Source organism: Echeneis naucrates, chromosome 13 (genome assembly GCF_900963305.1).
Source record: "Echeneis naucrates chromosome 13, fEcheNa1.1, whole genome shotgun sequence".
Lineage (NCBI taxonomy): Eukaryota > Metazoa > Chordata > Actinopteri > Carangiformes > Echeneidae > Echeneis > Echeneis naucrates.
Window position 1 is genome coordinate 19897446 of NC_042523.1, and position 24054 is coordinate 19921499.

General features: G+C 40.0%; 1 protein-coding gene across 1 annotated transcript; it reads right to left on the bottom strand.

The window, feature by feature from the left end:
• Positions 1-387: 387 nt before the first annotated feature.
• st3gal4 (ST3 beta-galactoside alpha-2,3-sialyltransferase 4) lies at positions 388-23613 on the bottom strand. Its single transcript, XM_029516716.1, has 13 exons — positions 23320-23613; positions 16365-16431; positions 12844-12910; positions 12067-12108; positions 11703-11784; positions 11293-11382; positions 10068-10165; positions 9619-9682; positions 9123-9218; positions 7291-7480; positions 6629-6766; positions 1442-1594; positions 388-1347 (listed from the first exon to the last, which is right to left on the bottom strand). The coding sequence occupies exons 3-13, from the start codon at positions 12863-12865 to the stop codon at positions 1258-1260; spliced, it is 1065 nt and encodes a 354-aa protein (XP_029372576.1). The 5' UTR covers positions 12866-12910; positions 16365-16431; positions 23320-23613; the 3' UTR covers positions 388-1257.
• Positions 23614-24054: the final 441 nt, after the last annotated feature.

Genomic DNA, 24054 nt, shown 5'->3' on the forward strand with positions numbered 1-24054 from the left:
GGAAACCATCGCGAAACATCTGTCACTGGTGGCAAATCAGTGGTAGTCATACTCAATTATTAGCACGGCCTTCCAGATGTTCATACTGTACATGTGCTAGTGCTAGTTTTGCTGTTACCATTACCCCAGGCGCTTTGAGATGGGCTGCTGCATGACTGCACCATGTGCAGTGCAGTACATAACCTACTGTACAAAACACATGAAATATAGGCTCTCTGCCATCTAGTGGTGAGCAGTGATGCTATATTCTTCCACGTCAAATAGACATCAGCTTGGTATATAGTCACTCATGGCCTCTCAGAATGGTGTAGTGATTCCCATCTAAGCACAGTGCAATAATTCATGTGAAAGTAAATGAGAATTTGAATAAATTAGAATCAAATGAAATATATCTTGATTTCCCTTTAATTAAAAATCTATTTCATTCTTTACAAGGATAAAAATCCAGTTGTTTCATTCTGGACAAGACATTTAATAAATTAAAGAAACATTATAATCTGACTGTAAAAAATACAAATTGTATTTTCGGTCTGAAGAAATCTAAAAGTACTGTATGAATCAGGTTTGCTCAGTTCAGTTTCATTTCTTAAAAAATAAAAGATACATTAAAAATTCATTCCAAAAAGATTACAAAACACTAATTTTTACCTTTTAAACTATATCTGAAAAAATAAATAGGTTTAAGAAATATTGATCTATATACCCCAGTCTGAGCTGAATAGACCTGAAACCTTAAGACTCTGACAATGTGACATTTATAAATTGTAGCTATCACCAAAAAGACTTAAATTAATTATTATAATCGGATGTTAATTAGATCTGTATAATCACAAAGCTACACCCCATAAATAGCAAGTTTATCCATAATAGTTACCAACCATAAAAATGTACAAAAAAAATTATCATTCACCTAATTAACATTACCCTTCCTCTTGATAAATTGAAGCAAAGGCATCAAAAACAAGTTATATCACATTTTAGGTCTTTCAGCTCTTCAAAATATAAGGTGCCAGAAGATAAAAGTTCTCAAGTGCGAAATCTGTTATACTTAAAATGCCTCAATCAAAAAAATGATTTATATCCCACTGCAGAAGGCACATTTAAGGTCCTGTTTGAATCAGATGACCCACACCAAACACAGACACAATTTTGTGTACAGTGTTTTGTTTTGTTTTTTTGTTCGTTTTGTTTTTTTGTGTTTTTTTTGGAGGGAGGGGGGGATTTCTGGATTTACTCAAACTGGAAAAATTGTGGGTGTCATAGATGTGGGTGCAAGTACAGGATGGCTCCTAAAGCCTCCAGTCTTTTTAAGGCTTCACCCTCAAGATCGATATCATGATAAGAATTCTGCAACAGAGAGAAAAAGTAAGGGCAGATCAGCATTTTAAGGATTTACAGCATGTGTTTCACCACAGACAGCAAGCAAATAAGCACTACCCACCTTCATGGCCTTCATGGTGTCATAGCCGTAGTAATGGATAGGTTGCTTTTGGTTATTTGACTTGGGGTATCCAAAACCAGCAATGTGGACCACATCACAGTAGTTGAGAGCAACAAACACAGCGAGGATACCCGTGGTAGGATGTGCTGGAAACTGCAACAAACAGAAATAATGACACCCATTAAAATGGCCAGTTCTGATTGACATCCTCGTGGAAGCATCAAAATACATCCTGGAAAAAAAGAATGAGCTTATGGAGACTTCAATTCCACAAACAAAATCCTGTAAAAGAAAAAAACAAGTTTCAGCACATTAAACAACAAAATTTCATGTTTGCTGTAGATAAGTAATGGTCAAATAAAAGTGTTTAAAGAAACACACATTGAATTTCATACCGTATACGCTGCACAAACTACATGCTCTCATTTCACCACTGGATGGTAGCAGAGGGGAAGAGAAGCCGATGCATGGGACAGCACTGAGGTCAACAACACAATCCTTTCCACGTATATAGTAGGATTTCGAAATCTCAGCTGCTCTTTGTGTGTTACAGCTCTTGTAATAATTTTATTTACGTATTTTTTTTTCTAGTGATTGCGTACCCCAGTTTTCTCATTGGACAGTACAGAGAGGGACAGGAAATAGGACAGACATGTAGGAAACAGTGAAACCAGGGGCTAATCTGATCAGAGCATCTGCCTAATGAACATTATATTTAACCACAACATCCTGTGCATGTATACGCTAGGGCGTTAGCAGGTTTTACTCTGCTCTCTGGACCTCTGCTGGAGAGGGGCGCCTGTGATGCAACTTACACGGAACAATGTCAGGCCAAATTTCCCACTTGATGTTTTGGGCAATAATGGGAATTGGACACTTTGTCAGTTGATGTGTGTCATCAGATTATATTTTTCAAACTGCTCTGTTTCTGAATTCATACCAGTTTGGAGAGGAAATAAAAAGGAAAAGAAAAATCATCTCACTGCTGCATTTCATTGTGTCAACACAGCAATATTCTCTGAAATTCTGTTCGATGGCTAATTTTTGGCTATATCTGCTCTGCTTTTTGCTATCATGTCTTGCAAATCTATGATATATGTGTCTTCTAAAAAAAGCTGAACTACAACTGCAATAACACCACCTCTACTTGAAATAGAACTTGCGGTATCTCCATTTTGCTCTCTCCCCCCTTGTTTCCTGCCATCACTATTTCAAAATCCTGCTGTCAAAATTAATCTATTGCAAGCAAGTTCACCCCACAAAAACTCCCAGGAGGCTTCCTACAGGGAATAGAACTGGTTTTAAAAGGCACCTGTAAATATTTTATATCTATTCATGCCTCTGCTCCTGAAGCTTTAAGTTCTGGACACATTGATCTGTTCAGCTGACTTTGATTCACAGTTGTCTCACTCTATTGAGGAGGTCTGCACATCTGGATTGTGGTTTTGTTTTCCTTGTTCTATTCAATAATCAATGCGATAATTAACATGTCCAATACATTCATTTGATAAAAGAACAATATAGAAAGGAAAGCTGAATATCAATTATTACCTTATAATTAAAATAGGTTCTTTAAAATGGGGATGTCATAACTAATTCTCCATAAAGGTTTGTTGCATTTAAAGTGCTACAATCCATCCATCAGCAGTTTTTCTGCCTTTTTTTTTGGTTAATAAAGGCATCATCTGACCCCAGTGACACCTTTTTCTGTTCCTGTTTTCGAAAAAACAAAGAAATAAAAGTAATGTGAGAGCTAATCAGCCGAGACATGTGTTGTGTTGTCCCTGGCGGGCCCTTACTGTGCACAGATTTCCCCGTGTTGTTTGCCATTTCCCCCATGACTGTCAGTGATTATCTGTGTTCACAGAGGCAAGAAGGAGAATCACTTCCACATGACCTGGAGATAGAAGAAACACTCTCTTTCCAAAATGCTGATCATGTTTCCCAACAGCCTTTTCATTCCCTTCTCCTCTACAGCTTTCCATGTTATCATCCATTTTCCTTTACTGCAAAGACACAACTACTGTCCAGTGTGGTGCATGTGCCAGCATTTATTTTATTTTGTTACTTTCCTCAAGCTAAGGTTATTGATTGCTGTAACCACTTGAAGGTCGTTTATTGGTTATATATATGGATATAAAGCTTATATTTTAATAGCATATTGGTACGCTGGTTTCAGAATCTACTCATTGCAAACTGCTGCTTCAAATAGAGTACAGCCAGATGACAGAAAAGTGGATCCTTTTTCTTCTAAACTGTGGGAATTTGTTTTTATTCTGTTCTATTTCTTAGATGAATTTGGTCTGATTTGAGTAGGTTAGTGAAATATCAGATATGACAGATTTGAAGTCTACAGTTTAAAAGCTGAATGAAACTGGGAATAAACCTCTTTGTTGTTTGCATTTTGGCGATCAATACACCAAACTGTCCGCAGTACCGCATTTTTTTTATCTGCCAGTGCCGCTTCATAGTCATATGAATTAAATATAAATTATTTCAGTGACTTTATTTTTATTCTTATGACATTCTTATTCTTCCCATTGTTATTATTATTATTACTCTTCATCTTCTTTTTATTCTTATTATTCTTATAAGATTACACTGCTGCTCTTTCCTACTGCAGCTTATTGTTGAATGATCATATTTACTAATATCGTGGCTGTATTGGTCTGGCTGTGCTGTGGTCTCCATCCTCTTTTTCAAAAATGACCTCATGAACATCAGGTTATTTTGTTGTGCTTGCGTGCATGTGTGCGAACTGCACATATGGTGATGCTTGCTCATGCATCTGTCTTGCCAAATGCTGTCCTCCAGTTTTGTAGCAAATTACAAACATTAGGCCGAGGTTTTAGCCTGGAAGACCTTCTTCAAAACACAGTGCCTGCAGGTTTGGCCCGGGAGGTGCAAAAGCCTCATGTGTAGCAGCATGGATAACTCTCTGGATGGATAGCTCTCTGCTTCTGGCCTTCCTGATAAGAGCCTGTGTCTGTGCACATTACAGCACATTTGTCTATGTGTATGTGTGTGTGTGTGTGTGTGTGTGTGTGTGTGTGTGTGTGTGTGTGTGTGTTCTCGGGATAAACCTTACTCGTGGCTAAATGTGACCTAAATAAAGGTCTACCTAATCTGCTGCAGTGATATAGAAGGTGATCTAACCAGGATAGCTTTGTCGGGAGCTATCAATTTCCTCTCTAATACATTCAAACTAAACAATTTCACTCACTACACTGAGCATGGCTGTTTTTTTTTGTGTCAATTCAGAAACTGATAAGCACCTCACAATGGGACACAGCTGACATTCTGTGTGTATTAGCCTCATGTGGTCGCCAACACCAGAGCTCTGCAGCAGCCCAGCACATAGTTTGGACGCAGGCCCGTGAAGCCTTGGAGAGAGGAGGGGAATAAAAGGGGGGCAGCACACTATCACCACTGCAAGCCAGACCCACAAGAACTCAACACAAGCCTGTGTTTTGGGAGACAAGTGTGAACACGAGAGCATTGTGTTTGTGTGTGTGTGTGTGTGTGTGTGTGCGTGCACTTGCGAGCCTGAAAATGAAGAAGAAAGGGGAGAATTGTTGCACGTGTTGAGATTGTCCCTTAGCCAAGGAAGGGTGTGGTACTTACAGACTGTGCTGTACAGGCAGGAATTAGCCTAGAATGAAGCCTTGAGTAAAAAATAGACAGGATGGTGAAAGGAAATCATGGTTCCCTATTTTAAGTGTGATAAACCTCTTTTGTTTGAGAAATGGATATACTGTATATCTGTATACTAACCGTTCTGCATGGGCTGATAAACTTTCTTAATTGTGTTAAACCAAGCTAAATCAAACCGATGTAACACTTCATCTCTCCATCTTACACCTTCTTCTCCCTGCCGACTACACAGCCTGTGCAGATGGCGCAGAGCTCCTGTCGGGCAAACCCGCTGGTCGCCGTTAGGATCACTGCCTTCCCACTGCTCACTCTTCGAGCGCACCAGCCAGTTGTGTTTGTACTGCAGTCCAAAAGGGTAACACCCCCGTCACTCTTTGACAAAAAGGGCTCAGGAGAGGGGAACAAGCAGAACCAAAACAAAACTTGGCTTGGGCCCACGCCAGTCAGGGACGATCCCAACCAAACACACAACAAGCCCCACTTGGCAGATGGGATGCAATGAGCCAATAAAAACTTTGTTCTACATGAGTAATGGCCCCAGTCAAATCCCAGGGTTTTTCAAAATACAAAGACCTCAGCCTAAGAGGTGCGTTGTGGTCCAATTTGAAAAAACAAAAATGCATCAATGATATAGTACAAAATCAAAGTAGCATGTTTTCTCATTGCGAAACTGCTGCTCTTCAATTAAGTTTAGTGTGTTAGTTTTCAATGATGTGTCTTTGTTTTTCACTCATTTTCATGAGGCCATCTTGTGCTTGCTCTACTTTATCCCTCATTTTCATTTTCATTCAGTTGATGCAAAAGTCTCGAATATGCTTGATAAAGATCAAGTAAACATTGAAATAGTGGTTCAAAAAACAAAACAAAACAACATTTCCAAGGAAACGTCAGCAATGAGCTTTACAGAGAAAGATCACTGAGACCTGCTGTTATTCTCAAAAGAGAGTGTCTGGTTGAAATTTATACAGCATTTTGGCTTGCCTTCAAAAGCCAATTATATTCCAGGGATTCACTGCAAAGCCAGAGGACACGAGGGGCTTATCTTGTAATGAGATGCCTGAATGCCAAGCAGAAGCTAATCTTCATCATGTTTTGGAGTAAGTGGATCCACAAAATCGCTATTGACCCGACTACACATCAGGAAAAATACCTCTTCCAGTAAACTGTTTATCACAGCGCTCAAGACGTATCACTGGAGGAGCTGTGGCTAATCAGTGGATGCTCCATCCAGCCTTGTTAACATTCATGTGGGAAGCAGAGAAGGGCAAGATGGAGGAAAAAAGGGAGGCATGTGAGAGAGGGAACAAACAAGAGAGAGGGTTCTGCTGGGGAAATAGTAGCTGGGGATGCCAGAAATGGTCAGTCAGTGTTAATGGTCTGCAACAGATTAAAAAAAAAAAAAAAAAAATCCCTACCACCTTTATATATCATCCGCTAAAGATTTCATTGGTTCGATTGGGAACAGGGGAACAAAAACAAATGGGACCTTAACCAAAGCCCGAAAATGAAGACATGACAGCAGCCGTCTCTCACCAGTCTGCTCTTTTGGTGCTTTTGAATCTGGAGCAGTTTATTTGCAGTCTGGTGCAGAAAGTGCGGGTCCAGCACTCTGATTTTACTGAAGTCACCCAGCCAGATTTGAGGAGGAGCCCTCCAGAAGCCTTTGCTGACCTAGAATGCACAAATAAACAATAGAGAAAGATAAGAGGACTCCTGCCTCCAACAAAGAGGCAGGATGTTGTGCACTTGAAAGGAACCCAAGAACAGAAAGAGAGTAAAATATCGCTGAAATTGGTCAGCACACTGACTTCATTTACGCAAATAGAGATGCAATTGAACCTATGACTCCCTTATGTCTTGAAGCAACTAAATCAATGTGCAAATTAGGGGGTAATGACCCAGCAACTACGAGCAGCAGGAGCCCGGAGATGCCGAGAGCAAAGGAGTGACGGATGTCTGCAATGGAAACTCCATTTAACCCTGAAGGGTACAGGCATCACTGAAGTTGAACTTTTTAAGTATTTGTTCGTGATATGGATGACTGACAAGAGCTGGGAGAGAGGGTAAAAGGAGTGTGTTTAAGTGATGGAAAGAAAGTGAGAGAGACAGATATGCCAACCATGAGTGTGTGAGGGAGAGAGAATGAGAGAAAGGGAGGAAAAGAGAGAGAGTGCATTCTCACACAAATACTGTACCCTCTTCTCATCATAGAGGATTTCTTTGATCCACTGCAGATCTTGCCGTTTGAAAGGCACCAGGACCATGAGAGTGTCGGGCTCATTGTGCAGTCCAGGGTTGTAGGAGGCTGATTCGGGGTAGAAAAACCTCATGGTGGTCTTGTTCCCCACGTCCTCCTCGTAGCCTCTCACTGGGCCATTATTCACCCTGAGTCAGGGACATGGAAATACATTTACAAACAAGAGGTTTCCAGTTGTTTTGTTTTTTTTTTTTTTTAGATCTCAGTACTTCTTCCTTTTTTATTGTTTAGTGTTTTTTTTTGCAAGACCTTCTTTGAAATCATTGTGAAACTATTGTGTCATTGTGCCTTCTTGTAATTGTGTCTTTTCTGACAAATGGGCTGTGCTAACTTTGCACTTGACTTGGAAAGTGTCATTGTAACTTGGTTTGACTCTACAAGTCTTTGAACTCTGAAGCATTGACTCTAAACCCACAAGCTATTTCCATTGTTCATACAGTCTACGCTTGGAAATTAGCCTTCATCAACAGTATTTTGTATTTTACAGCTGAAGGCTGAAGGCTATACAATTACTTTGTGTGAGTCATGGGCAAGATGTGATGCTACAGTTCGTGCAGACGTATTTAAAGGTGCATGAAGTTGAAGATTAAGGACAAAAAAAGTGTGGAGAATTGCTTCAAAAGAGAGCTGCATGCCAATCAAACAGCCATTGTTTAACAAGCTGTTGAAATCACGAAGGTTTCAGTTTTTCTAACAAGTGATTACAATTTTACTTCAGAATGGGCTGAATATGGCACCAGAACCTGCACAGTATTTTGAGAAGTACCAACGCTAGCAGAACAAAGTTTTCAGGAATTGGATCCTTGCAGACGGCAGCTTAGGTCGCGTGTTTTAACAAACAACAGGATTCCTTGGCTAACGTTTGTTTTATTTTTTTTATACAAACAGTTGTGTTGATGCCGCATAGCGATTAAACATTGGTATGTGGGTTACGACGTTCAGTGGACATGTTGATGTCAGGGGTATACCTGGAAAACATTACATTTAACAAATTCTTGACCTAGTCACATCACGCCTCCTTTTTTTTAACCAAGAATTAGCGCAGTAGCACAGACTGGGACTGTGTTTGGTTCAACGATCAGCCGCCACTTTGAGAACTTCAGTCTCAACAGTCTAACAAACTCTAGAGGCATTTCTATGACCAGAAGCAGCTCGGTGACGTCACACTTAATGTCAATAACCTCACTGCACACTCTCAGAAAGCGATTAACTTCTGAGAAGAGGGGGAGATAAAGGGGGGAGGGGGAGGACAGGGGGTTGATGAGGGGGATAAAAATGCATTGTGAACAGGCCAAATTCTGCCTCTTTGAAAGAGGTTTATAAAAGCTCAGAATGCATGTGTTCATTCCAAGGCTCTAAAGTCAGATGCCTGACAGTGCCTTTGTCCTTGAGAAAAACTAAACACTCTCTTACCTCCTTACCACCTCGATTTGACCCCAAAGTTTGCTAATTGCTTGATGGTGGGGTCATACAGTTACACCGTCGGATACTATATCCATGATTAGATAATGACCAAGTAAATTTATACCCAGTTTTAAGTTGTTGGAGACAGTCGACACTTTCCCTTTTGCAGGGATCCATCTGTTTCTAATTTGTCTGTGATGAAACATGAAAGTAGGGTTGGAGAGATTTGAAGCTTGCTGCTATTAAGTTGAGCATCACTGTTTTGTTTGTTTCCTCGTGCTTTTCTGTAATGCACCAGATAGCGCAAACAATGAGTAAATGTGGTGGTGCCAATAAAGCAGTTTTATTGGGTGTTGTCTTACTTACCGAATGACCACGTCGTATGAGTTGATGATACTTCCCAAGGAGCGGTTTTTCATAACAAAGCCATTGCCTACAACTACGCAGGTTCTACATTCAAGCCTGTGGAGAAACATTACACACACACACACCTGTTTGAAATACATTAAATGTATATTTATCCATTTATCCTCAGCAATGCAAAAAAGTATTATTTTTATATTTTGGTATAAATAATAAATATAAAGTTGTGAAATTAATAAAGATTTGATAAATTTACTTCTCAAGCTGTGATCTGTTTCAAAGTAAAGCCATTTTGTCACTGTCACAGTCATTAGTACAGCAATGCAGGAAAAAACATTTGCTTCTCTCAACAACAATTTTTTTTATTTTTTATTAATCACTTTCCTGTAATAAAACTGACTCATTTTAATCAATGATAATATTTCTTGTGTTTCAGGTTTTCGCAACTGCTCATTCCCACAAAGCAAAGCAAACACATCTCTTGTGTATTTTCACTTACTTCTCAATGTGGGCTGGTACTTTATAATTTGCTGTTACAGCAAGAACTTGTGATAGCAGCAGCTCTGGGAGAAAAAGCAAGGAATAATAGCATCTTAAAAGGAATGGCCATTTAAAACCTTTAAAAATAGAAGTGTAACTTACTTAAAATATCAAGGTCTTCAATTCCCACGTCATACATTTAATTTACCTTAATTATAAAGAGGTACTACGACGACGGTTTGAAAACTTCCTATTTAACTACAATTCCTTCATATTTGCATTAATAAAATATGCAATCTAAAATATTCCAGCACATTGCTATCAATTTATGAGTTCAAGCTACTGTGGCCTTTTCATGAGTGGAAATGTGTGAATATATGAGCATGAAAAAAGAAAATCTAACAACCAGTGACAGCCGGTTGTGGAGCATGCGCTGAGTGAACTGCGGATAATATAAAGTCAACATACCACTGCCCTTAATGCCATAAGGTAGCGCCCGCTCTGACAGTTGCTTGTGCCAGAAGAAATCCCCCAGTTTCATAAAGAGCTGTGTCCGTCTGCTAATGCTGCATGAGAAATATCACAGCAGGCATTACGACATAAGACTGCTGTGCACAGGCTTTTACTGTGTTGATACATTATATTACAGAAGGATTTGTGGCTGAGTAAAGGAGGATGTGTGGGGGGGGGGCAGAAAGGATGAAGAACACCACAGAATTTTTTTGGCTATAATAACTATCAAACCACACAATGGACAATATCAACTGTGCTGCCAAGCAGTACAGTTCATACTGGCACATGGAAAACTACTTGATAGACTTCACTGATGCCTTAACTTTCCCAAATGTTCTGGTATCTATTAACCAGGTAAAACAGATTCATTATAAGCAAAGCAGCCATTTTCATGATGTCAGTCGATTGAAATTTCCCTCATTAAAGCCTCCGTTGGCATTTTCTCTGCTGAGGAGAGGGAAAAGAAAACAATAACATTCTCAGAGGCCGTAGAGTGAGACAAATGTGGCAGGTTGTAATACAGGAAACAATTTCTTTTCTGTGTCTGCCAGCCTCACACTCTAGCAGTTTACGAGCTGCAGTCTTTGACAGTGAGTCTCTCAGACGTTTATTACCCTCGTGCGCCGGCTAGCTCTCCACGGGAGATTGGAATACATCTCCAGGGAGAGATTTAATCAGAGAAGTGTCACTGTCATTTGCCTACAGCCAAATGCAAACTAAGGCATTATGAATTTGTTTTTTGACTGTCTGAAAGGTCAGACAGCAGATAGTGGAAGATACACTGGACTGCAGAGATATACCTGGAGACTGTGAAGTGAGTTGGTCGAACCTCAGATTGAGACCAGATCACCATGCAGTCACAGAACAAAGCTGTACCAGTAAATATACACAATAATGCACTTTTTCTTCGCCATTCTTGGTTTTTATATTAACTGTGCTTCTCACCCATTTCATGAAGCTATTCCTCTTGAATTACTGAAACTTAATGTAATGATTAAGATGGAAAAATATTTTTAAAATAAAGTCCTGGTCTTTTTCAAACTTTGCTTTCCTTTTCCTTCATGACTGGTAAAGACCTTAAGTCTACATAAAAATGTTGGCACAACACCCGTTCTTAATAATCCATTCACTCTCTCCAATTTCTTTAAAACAGACAAAAACACACACAGACATTGCTCACTTAAAGTTTAGGCTCTCCCACTTCGCCTGGGTTAGCCAGCCATCACACAGCGTCTTGCTACCGTTGAGAGGCTTGCCTGTACCTCCATAGCTGAAAGACAGACAAATCACCACAATTGGCATGAAAACAACTGCTGAATCCATAAAAACGCAGTGTGCCAGGAACCAGATCCAGAACACTCAAAAAAAGTGAAAGAATGGGCATGTGTGAGGGCCTAAATTGACCAGCAGCTCAGACCGCTGCATGATCAAAATGTGGTATGTCTTCTTAACTTTTAGTGACTCAGCGCTTCACAGACCTCATGAGCTTAGTCTTTACCAGAAATGGGCATTTCTGTAATTATGTGACCTCAATAGCAGAGAATCGGAGACAGAAAGGAAGAAACGTTGTGCTAGTTTGTGTGTAATTACCTCCCAAGTATGGCATCTGAACAGTAGTATGTGACAAAGAAGATGAAGAAGAGGAAAATTGGGAGCAGCCTAAGGCACCATGCTGGAGTCCACAAAGACAAAGACAAAAACAAAAGCAGAGGAAAACATACAAAAGTGAAAATAAATAAATAAATAAATAAATAAATTCCAACACAACACATCCTGGCTTCAAAGTCTCAATGACTTAAAATAGATATCTAAGGTTTCATTGACATTAATATTTATTTATTTATTTATACTTAACAAAGAAAAAAAAACAACAAACAAACAACAACAACAACAACAAAAAAACAACCCAGAAACTTTTAAAAATTGCCTCTGCTCTTGAACAGGAAACACTCACCACAGGTGTGGTAAGCCCCCACCATGGTACTGAGAGATGAAACTGAAATACATAGAAAATATTTTACGGTTAACAGAAAACTACAGTATACAGCTACACAGGAAACAGATCATCATGGTCTTGATTCAAGAAAAAAGGGGGAAACTGCCACATTAGTCCAGATACAGATGAAACAACAAAAAAAAAATATATATATTGAGAAATGCCCCAAAGTAATAATTAAATTATGCCTTTCTAACATGAGTTTTCTGTACTGGGACAAATCAGCAAAGGGGGTAATTTTTTTTTCACAGATTGCTATGAAAAAATATAAAATAGGTAAGCTTAATTAATTCATATACATGTGAGGAAGTATAAACTGCTCTTTCTCCTGCTTGTCCTGAGCAGGACGATGGGCAGAAAGCTGATTGGTAAAAGAACAGTAACACTTTCAGAGAAATAAACAATTTGCTTTGACCATCTGGCTGTCAACAAAATTAATGTCATATTATTAACATGCTTAATTCATATAAAATATATAAAAAAATATTATACATACACACACACACATATATATGTAAATAAAAGCGTAAATGTCAATTTGCTGTGTTATGAAAGTTAAGCGCGAGAATATTTCTTTGCCAGAAACAGTGAATTGCATGTCTGTACTGATTTCCTGGCAAAATGAAAGGTGGTTACATGGATGGAAAAAATTTACACTTAAATAATCTGTTATAGCCAAAACAACTGAGATAAATCTGTGACCCCCCCCCACACCACAATTAAAAATCATCTTACCTTTAGTTGTCTTCTGGGACATCTTTTTGTGCACCTTGGTCCTCTCGTCTTTACAGTGCAGGTTATCCTAGTCATGCATTGAGGGAAGTGGAAAAATGTTTGCCTGATTTACATAAAAAAAAAATGTTTCCTCCCTGCCCTCAGAAGAGTATTAGTAAATTTTTTCAGGTAATTGATAACTTCCAATCTGTACCAGTGCCCATAGCACACCCGCTTTGTGGCACACTTAAAATGGTCAAGTGAAAAACACAAATTCGGCATTTGCAAACAGACACAGGAATTGCTTACAAATTGTCACCATGCAAAAAAAAATAAAATATATATATATATATATAATAAAAAAAAAATCTTCGTATAAAACGCTATCTTTTTTTTTTTTTTTTTTTTTGCATACATCCACAAAAAATCTTACACTGCCCGACTCGGTTCAGATGAGGTTGTAGGAAAAGGGAGTGGTAGGGAAATAAAAGCGGGGATGAGTGAAAGGGCACAGATCATAATGGTGTGGATCATGTTCTGACATGTCATGTTTTTATGGTGCATGCATTATGATCTTTTCACTCTTCCCTCTGTTGCGCTGTCAGCTTTGGCAGTGTGAAGAGGTAGCACAATTCCCCGCATTCCACTTCATCCATCATCTGCCATCATCTCCCAGAAAATTCATCCTAGACAATTTTCTTGACTCATCAATTGTGTAATCAACACAAACAAACTAAAACACTAACCCTAACCCTACTGAAGGGACGCATGTTCTTACCCGCAGTTGCCTACTTGCACACAAATACCTTTCTAAGGAGTGAACATGTTAAGCTTTTAATGATCATGATGCTTGAATCTACTCATTTCAAAGTCTGTTGGACTTGTTGTGGTGCCAGTTCGTGAGCAAAGCTTTGAAATTTTGTAATCTGCTCTGTGGCAAATCTGAAGAAATTTAGGTGAAAAGTGACTGCAAGCCTGACTTCACCTGAGGGCTTCACAGGACGAAAAATTAAACTAACGTGCTTAAATAAACGTATTTAGTATTTGGAATACTGCAGGCTTTGATTCATTTTTAACAACAGAATGTGAGCAGTGTTTTTTAAATCCCAGTTCATGTTATGCTACTCTTCCTTTAGTTGCTCATGTAACAATGAATAAATAAATAATACATGCTTTTCGATGCACGGAAATGTGAACTAGTGCTAAACACAAGTAAAACACTTTCAAGGCTCAGTTGTTAGTTGTGGTTTTTGTGTGAGAATCAGCATTCACGTCAAAAGGTTCAGAGTTTGCAAATCAATCAAAAAGTTTGATTCACACTGGAGGCAAATATTCTCATTAGCACAGCGTTGTAATAAGGGGAGTTGAACCTGTGCCTGTCTGTTTGGAACGGGATTCCGAAGTTTTATTTCACTGCCACTGCCACGTAGCCAAAGTTGACCTTTGTAGAATTTTGCATCAATGCCCCGATTCCTCTTCTTCAGTTACAGAAAAACAGAAGAACTAAGCCTTCTGTAAGTTTCGCTTTCTTAAACTTACAGACCACTCCTTAAATCTATGATGCATGCCTTAACCGAGTCTTACTTAGCTTTAATATTTAAGCTTTAATCTCAAGTAAGCAATTCAACCTTATAAAACCGGATCTGTCAAGTTTTCCTTTGTCTTCGCAGAGTCAGTTGGTTCACTCACAGTCTTTAGTCAGAAAGCTCTGGGTTAAAACAACACCAAGAACATATATATGTGCATAGATTCACTTGAAATCCCAACAGGAAGAACCTGCATTCTCCAGAGGTCTTTGTGTAGTATTATTGTGATCATTGGGCTCTGGGATAGTTAGCTAAGAAAAAAAAAAAATAATAAAAAAACCAAAACTACCCAAATCTGTCACTTGGGCCTTGCAAGATTTAATGGGAATGTCCACTCTTTATGTAGACTTAAACAATCCATCACTCTGTTGATGAATCTCACAACTTAAGCTGGTAAATATCTAACAAACCGGCCACTTGGTTTCTGAAAAAGAACTCGTAGTAGCTAAGTTTACCAGAAACTCGGGGAGTCACCAATTGTCAAAAAAACTGCAATGCAAATACAAAAGTTACAATGGAGGTGAACGGTCTGATTATATAATGACCCCACGTTACTGGGGCTAATGGAAGAAGAGTGGAAGCAAAAGAAAAAGTAGTTTACATTCCAGTGTGTTATATTTGTGCAGTTTTGCCTTTTGGCTTCAGGTTTGATAACCCAATCCAGTCCATCTTATTTATAGAGCACATATACAAACTAAAGTGCTTTGCACAGGTATAAAAATAAATAAAATCAACATTAAGTCAAATATAAGAAGACAGCAAATAAAAGCAATTAAAAGAGTAAACAACAATAAGAATGTAAAAGCTGAAATGTTTGGGTCTCAAGCTATGTTTAAAGCTAAGGAAAAGGAGTGCGTTTTCAAACACAGTCTGGTCTGAGGGACCTCAAGGAGCAGCTTGTCTTTGGATGTGAGGGAGCGAGAGGGGGCTATAGGGCTTTAAAAGACCAGTCAGATAAAAAGGAGCAAGACCATTAAGAGCTTTAAAAACAAACATTAAGATCTTAAAATCAACCCTAAAATGAACTGGGAGCTGGCGGTGCGAAATGGAATCATATGTTCTTTTTTCACGTGTACCAGTCAAGAATCGGGCTGCTGCGTTTTGGACCAGTTATAGGCGGGAAAGTGAGGAGTGACTGACAGCAAGATACAGTCTGTTACAGTAGTCAAGGCGTGTAGTCGTCGAGGCATGGTCAACTATCTCAAAGTCTAAAAAAAGATAAGAACAGTTTAACCTTTGAGAATATTGATAAAAACAAGCTTTGCCCACAGCATTGATCCGTTTATCCAGTTTAAAATCCAAAGGGGTACAAAGGGACCAAGGTTGAATGTGGAGTTCACTTAAATGGAACTGGGCTTGAAGACAATGACCTCTGTTTTCATTAAAATTTTAAGAGTTCGAGGCTAACAAGGCTTTCATGTCATTCAAAGAGTTTGAAAGCAAATTAAAAGGACTCCCACGGTTTCTTTTTAGGGGAAGGTAGATCTGTGTCGTCTGCATGCAAAAGAAATAGTTCCTTAAAACTGAGGAGGCTAATCGTGCTAACTTAAGTCATTTATTGAAATTAAAATAACACTTTCATACAAACAACGGATCACTCACTCTCTTTTTGTTTTCATCTCTTACTCTTCTATTGTCCCAGATAACCTGGACAAATTATACAGTCGGTCCAGACACTTCCGTTGTGGCTTTTCTATTTGCATGGCCATTTTTATTTGAGTTTGCAGTGCAATGAGCTTTCTCAGCCACCGTACCTGATGTGGTTTGAACACAGACCATCCGAGCGCACTGGTGCCTGAGAACGAGGCTATCAATTTGAATCATAACCAGAACTTTGACTGCAGTGCCACTTCCCCATTTTCGTGTCTCTTTACTATGACCCGTGACATGAAGGCATCAAGGGACAATTCCCTTCATAGAAACAAAACAAACAAGGGGAAAAAAAAAAAAAATTACCTTTTCCTTCTTTCATTTCAGCAACTGTGTTCTCAATAATTTTGGTGTCGTGGGTTTGTACACATTCCTGTAGTGGACACAAAACAAAATACAAATAACAATGTACGAGTAGAATGATAACTTCTTATTTTTCCCAAACATGAAAATCTCAAGATCATGTTCCATTAGTAAACCTTTCAAATGATCGGTCACATTTTTTCCCCCTTTTTAAGGTAACAACAGGTGAAAAAGTCTGTTTTGCGGCTGGCCACAGTTGTGACTGGGGGACTAAAGTGTTTACTAAACTTAGCACAGATCTGCTTCAGTTATAAATTTTATGATATCCCAATCCAGTTTTTACTGGGCTGGAAGAGCCTAAACCGATTTGTTTATCATTTGTTAATCTTCTACCTATATTGAATATTAAATATTTACATTTTAACTTGAATAAATATTTGAAGTGCAGCATCGACTAAAAGTTGAGGTACAGCCAGGTCATTCATTCACACTGAACAAAGAGTATGTTTTTTTTGTTTTGTTTTTTTTAATCTTTATTTATCCAGGAGGAATTCATTTCATAATCTCTTTTCAATGATGTCCTGTTCAATACAATACAAACACAAGCAAACATACACAGCAAAAGAAAGTTATTTGACAAAATGAAAGGGATACCAAACGCTCAACACAATTTCAGAGTGACACAAGTGCAGCTCGTGACTAATAGTTCTGTGAGAGTATGTTTCAAGCCAGAAAGAGGGATGAAAGATCCCATCCTCATCTTGAACATAAAATAAATTTATTTAGGATAGAGGTGGAGGTTTATGTCTGACTGAGCTCAGCAAAGATGGGGCTAACCTTTAAGCACGGGGTTATCAGTGATTATTGTGTTGTGAACCACATTAACTGAGGCCACTATTTCATCAAAGCAATTGCTTTGCATGACTTTTGAAATGCATTGTGTGTATGTCAGATACTCATCCCTTCTTGGAACAGAGCTGTACCCACATGTGATGATGATTCAATACAATTTAAGGAGCTCAGATTCAGTTGCTTGGCATCGGTCTGTGTGGAGTAGAAGTCTGACATTTCAATGTTCAGCGCTCCCCGGGTTGGTAGATACAGTTGTAAGAAACCCTAACCCTGCGTTCCAGCTAAACCTGTTCAATAAAGACTGAGACCTGGTTGGTTTGTGCTTAAATTGGGTCCACTCTACATCCTTGACAGTACAATCAGGCCAGCTATGGACCCAGCACACAACCCTGAACCATTTATTTGCCTTAAGACTATTGACGTGTCCTGTAACAACACAAGTCCATGATGACTGCGTCTGTGGCTGAGACTCTGAGACAAGCAGTGGCAGCGGTTGCCAGACAGGTGCAACAGCGAGCAGCCCAACTTTCCCAGCTCTCTCCTTCTATTTGATTTGCCCCCTCTTCGGACGCATCTGTGTCTGCTCCTGCACCTGAACCAGCTTCCTTTCCACTCAGAGATGCTCCTGAGCCCCAGGTGGGAACCCCGGAGCGTTACGACAGTGATCGAGAGAGTTGCGGCGCCTTCCTGCTGTCTTCTGTTCATGCTGCAGCCCCGCACCGTCGCCACTGAACTGGCAAAGGTAGCATTTGTCATCAATCACCTGACGGGCAAAGCTAGACTATGGGGAACAGATGAGTGAGCTCTGCGCCTTCCATCTTTCCTGATGGCCCTCATACCTTTTCTTTTTTCATTGACTCTGGACCTGATGCCTGTATCATTGATGAGGAGGTGGTCCTTCAGCTGGGGCTTGAGCAGGTTCCTTTGCCTCATCCAGTTCCTGCTAGAGCCTTAGAGGGACACATTGGGCACCGTCATGCATCAGACCTTACCCGTTCACCTGCTGCTTTCTGGTAATCATCACAAAACAGTCCAGCTTCACATCCTGAGCTCTTCCTGCCTGCCACTCATCCTTGGGTACCCCCAGCTCTGCCTTCACAACCCTCACATCCACTGGGCCACTGGGGCCAGTTCTGTGGCTCACTATGCTGCCACTGCCAACCACCGCTGTACTATTGCACGTACCTACCAAACAGGCCTGAAAGTGTGGCTATCCAACCAAGAGTTCACACTACTTTCCACGTCTCCAAGATTAAGCTAGTCCACAACAGTCCCTAGGTCCCTCCAGCACCCCCACCTCCTCCTCCACGAATGGTCGATGGCGGTCCAGTGTAGAGGTCTCGAGTACCTTGTGGACTGGGAGGGTTACGGGTCTGAGGAGAGATCCTGGGTTCCTGCTCGTCATATTGTAGACCCCAACCTCATAGCCAACTTTCATCTGCAACATCTCGACCAGCCAGCCAATGAGTCTGCTCGTCAAGGGACCCGCAGCGTGCCTCCACCTGTCCAGGATGTTGAGGACCATTCAATGGGGCAGAGGTCAGATCTTAGGGAAACCTAAACTTGTTGAATAAAGACTGGGAATTCCAGAGACCTGGTTTATTTGTGCTGCAATTGGGTCCACTCTACACCTGTGACAAACAGTGGCACACCTCTTAGATCATTTGATAAGCCAATCTTTATTTTTGAATAAAATAATTTAAAACATTTGACACTGCTGATATGTGAAGAGAGGATTTCTTACTTCATTATTTTAGGGAAATTTCTTTTACATTAGTCAGTAACATTTTTAATTGAAAACATTTTTGATTAAATGTTTTTTTTTACAGTCACTATTGTGACCAATGGGATTAAACAGATTCAGCCATTATGAGTCATCGATAAGGCAGAAATGCCTCTTCCCAGCTGGTTTGCAGTTTGCAAAATGTTCTGCTTCCCAAGTTTTATATCATCATAAATTGACTTTAGCCTATTGGTTTGGTAAAACAAATGAATTTAAGAAGTTAGCCCTCGTTGAATGTTCTCCTCTTTACATTTTTTTATAGATTACATAACTCAATCAGTTAAATAAAATAATCATTAGCAGCTGTCCCCGTATACATCCATCCTTTCACCTTTGGGACACAGCTGGACATACTGTACCTCCCAGGTGTTTGAAGCACAGAAAAGATTGGAGGCACAGGACCTCCTCCCAGACGCTGCAAGGCAACACAAGCACAGACTGTGTGATACAGAGGAAGGGAGAACACCGTACTGTGCAAAAACCATGAGGCAAACAGTCCTGCACCACTGGCACAAGTTGTCAAGATTTGAGGGACACCAGAGTCGGGATTTAATGGTGCCCTTGACCACAGACGTTTTTAAAGCATAGCTGCAGGTCTAAGCTTATATCAAGAAGGAAACACAGACAGACCACTTAAAGAGCTTAGTCACACACTGTAGTGATTAAAGATGAGTCAGGCAGCTTCAACAGCAAAGCCCACTGGAAGCGATTCCGGCAAAAGTACTCCATGGGAAAATTTCAGTAATTTATTGGTTGAAGCTGCTTACTCTTGATTTTCTGCAAATGTTGAGGCCTGAGAAGACTATTGCTGTAGGTAAGAGGTATTAAGAGAAACCTATAAAAGTTTACCTGAAACTTATGAACTTGGGAGGTATTTATATGCACTCTACTAGTGTTTCATAGCAGGTTTCTGTAAAGGTGTTCATGATTATTCACAATAATTCCTATTTGACATCACCATTCAGCATTAACATGATGTTTGTATTTCTTTTAAGTTATTGTGAGAATATATCCTCACACACATACACACACACTGTGGCCACCATGAAAACACATCCTTCTACTCGCTGAACATACAATGCAAGGGCAAACAAATTTATTGGAAAATTAATTTGATTCTGAATGCATGTGAGATGTTTATTAAGATAATCACCACCAAAATATATAATCCCTGGATTTAATCCCCTCAAAAGCGCTAAATCTAGTGCTCATTTGAAATATTTTAAGAAAATGCAAGCTATTATCAACCCTTTTTGCTCCCTAAAACATTTGGATGTGAAAAGAGACCCTAAAAGGAGCAATAAATGTGTTGAACTTAAATGAGCATTTCATAAAACACAGTAACTCTGTGCAGGGTTTTTGTGGCGATCATGGTGAGTGAAAGTTTTTCTGTCATATTGTGGCTCTAAAAATCTTTTTCCCATCCTCAACTTCCCTTTTTGAGATTTCACGACCACAGAACACACATACCTACTAACAAGAGGTTCTTCAATGCTTGCCAACTGGTCCGTCGAAATATTCAACCAATTTAAAAAAAAAAAAAAAGGCTTTGTTAATACATTGGTTAGAATCTTGTCTGCATATTTAATATGTAACCAGTAACACAATACGATTAATATGTTAGCAAGACTAACTAACTAAAGACTAAATGGCTAAAGTACACAGCCACACCTGATCAGTGAAAGTACAAATAAGATACAAGTGGGCCATAAACGGATTCCCAAAGTAGGGCTGGCCCTATGATTAGAGATAAAAGAAGTTTGTGTACTTGATCACCAAGTAACTTAGACAATGTCTTTGGACAGTCGCAAGAAGCCACAGCACCTAGAGCGTCCTCACACAAGCACACAAAAAACATGGAAAGGCACCAGGCTCCGGGTGTCGAGCCAAGAACCTTCGAGTGTCTGCGGTTGAATTATACAGCTAAAAGAGATAAATGAGTTGCTGAAAAGTCCAGTCATGACCTAAGCTCTGGAAAAAATAAATAAATAAATAAATCAACCAAACAGAAAGAATATTGTCAGGGATGTCCACTTTTATCTAATTTGTCATGTTAAAAATATTCAGCATCAGGCAGCACAATGGAAAAAGGGTGAGGCTCGTGCCGCCTGCTGCACTGTTACCTACCTATCTTGGCAGGACCTGACTCCGCCTAAATCCTCACCAATCAAAAAATAAGTTGGTTGGGGGGTTGATAGAATTGTTTGTGGCAAGCGTACACCCACAACACAACACAACAGCTGACCTTTTCCAGTTGGTTGTCGGACTATTGCCAAACTACCATACTAAACCAGGATTCCTTCTTTTGGGGCATCGTTATCGGTCATGTTTGTACATTTCACACCACGTTCAAGTGCTCAGTTAATGCAAATGCTGTACAATAGTTTGGCTGGTATCCAAGGCCAGGCCTGTTGGTCTGGTATAAGCAGACTTTTCACTTCAGGTCTTGGGCTGTGACAGCCCCATCACCGGCTTAACAAAGCAACACTCCTAGTTCAAGAATTTCAACATCGCAACTTTTTTTTATTGTTTTATTTATAACCCATTTAGGTGGGACGCATCACACATTCATTATCTACTGTTAAGGAACCTTGGGAGAGCTTGAGCCATGAAGGATCCACCTGTTAGTCTTTCCTGCCTTGATAAAGGAAAAGGAAACGTTCCCCTGCAGAAAGCAGCTTTGTGTAATTTATCTACAAATGCAGCCCGTGGATTATCAGTTTGTACATGAACATATGTCACCATGTCTCCATCGAATTGCAAAAAACACTGATGAGTGTAGATACTCTACTTATCAGATGCAAAAGTTTCTCACTGTTAATGAATAACTTGTGTTAAGATGGCAGCAAAATGGCCTGTTGTTTATTCATTTTCTATTGACCTTGCAGTGTTTGAAGAGATGATCTGACACTGAAAACTGCAGTGTGAGGGCAGTAAAAAGTCCAAAACATCAGAAGTGAAAGTGAATAAAATACCACACGAATAACCAAATAATTTCAAGGGCATTAGAGAAAGAAAAAAGATGTGAGAGCATTATGAATGCAAACCGGAGAGTTATTCCAATTATTCCTTGAAGTTAGTTCATGCTTTGAATAGAAGGGCCTTCCTTTTTAGTTATCTTTATCATTTCAATTTACAGATTTGTTTTTCAGAGAGTGAAGACAAGTGTAGTATCTTTCTAATTTGACAAATCCCTGAAAACGCTGCTGAAGCACTCTTGGGCCTGTGGGCTTTCACCGCACACACCAGTCCAGCTGAGTATGATTACATTTCCTTGAATGTTTCGAGGGAAGATCTGTGTGCATCATATTTTTCAGGGCACGGCGAGTGATTCAAGCAGAAGAGAGTGATTACTCCAGAAGACAAATCATGGTGTCATAGACGATTCTGCTGTAAGTTGCCATGTGATTGTTATCTCTAAGCCCCATTAAATGCAACAACTGTCGCTGGAAAAAAAAAAAAAAAAAAGTAATCCTCTCTAATGTACGTGTCTCTCTCTCTCTACACTTTTTTTCTATTATTTATGTTTGGATTTTAGAAGTAGCCAAAAGTTGTCCCCCTAAATCCAAGTATCACAAGCCTCATGAAACAGCGCAAGCCAAAATTTTTTCACCCAATTCACCTGATAACTGACGTCAACGCAGCTTCTTTCCAAAAATGCCTACTCTCTTACGCACCTGCCAAAAACAAGATTGCACAAGCTTTGCGCCTCAGATCAGGTAGAACTAGCCTGGCCAGTCAACCAGACATCATCCACAAATATAACCTTCATACAAGATTAGTCCCAGTTTTCACCACAAATGTTTACATAGACAGTGCCAACAGCTACCGCAAGCAGAAAATGTCATCACTAGCCAGGTATATTGGGAGCCTGTTTACTGAACACATTGTTTTAAAACCAAGTCACCGTCAGGTTTGCTCTTATTCAAGATGGATGTAGTGCCACAAATGCAAGGAAGCAAGAATGGAGAAGCCTGTGGCATCATCATCATCATCATCATCCTGGATGGGCATTTTCCATCCCCTTAAAAAGTATATCCATCTATCTATCTCTCCAACCAAACAAAGTGAAGGACAGACAGAAACCTCACTGCCACAAATTTCCAATTTCCATCAAACAAATGTGATGAGACAGTGTGTGATCCAGTGATGCCATTTTTTTTTTTATTAATTTTTTGAGGTGGCTACAGCAGATCAGTTGGTTTGGTGCCGCCAAACATGTTAGAAGGAACCTCAAACATGTTAGCAAAACCCCCCAACTTGTTCGAAACACCCCCCCCCCCCACCCCGTTAGAAAAACCTCCAGCTTGTAGCGGTACTCACCAGCAGCGCTGTCCGGACAGAAGAGCTCGAATCCGCCTGCTGCGTCCGTCTGCACGCTGATGTTTGAGCCAAGTTGGCTTTTTGGTTTGGTGACATTCAGTGCGCAGAGAAAACGGCCGTCGCGCCTCTGGGCGGCATCATGCACACCCAAGAGGAGGACAAGGAAAAAAAAAACAACAACAACAACAACAACAACAACAAAAGTGGGGCGCAATGACAGTTTTAAAGTTTCGCTGCAAACCCGACGCACAGACTGGGATGGGAGGGTGGTGGAGGTGGTGGTGGAGTTGCGGGTACACGCAGGAGGGGTTGTGTTGGTGTGACTGACTGGCATTGAACCCTTGGTTGTTCCGCCAGTTACAGCGCGTTCCCGTTTCTTCTCCTGGCACGCATGCGCACCCGGTTACGCGCGTCAGTTTGACTGGCTGGACTGATCTGAGCCCCCCCCCCCCCTCTCTCACACACACACACACACACACACACAAAGGAGGCAAATAAATAAGTAAGTAATAATAAAAAAAACATTTAAAAAGCTGTAAAGACTCGTTAGAAGACGGTGCTGGAGCTGGAGGAAGAAGGGCAACATATGGAAATAACACAAAAAACACATTTGCAGCTGATTATTGCAGCTTCTGTCTCAATGTTTTGTGATGTTTTTGCAGTTGTTTGTTTGTTTTTCTTGACCGCAGAGGAAACGACATCCTGAAAGTTTTTCGGTTGATCGTGTAAGGATTT

Coding starts and splice junctions, on each gene's coding strand:
- st3gal4 (XM_029516716.1), bottom strand. CDS start 12,865: ATGTCCCAGAAGACAACTAAAG. Junction 10,166..11,292: donor TGGGAGAGCCTAAACTTTAA/GTGAGCAATGTC, acceptor TTTCTCATGCAG/CATTAGCAGACGGACACAGC. Junction 9,219..9,618: donor GTACCAGCCCACATTGAGAA/GTAAGTGAAAAT, acceptor GTTTCTCCACAG/GCTTGAATGTAGAACCTGCG.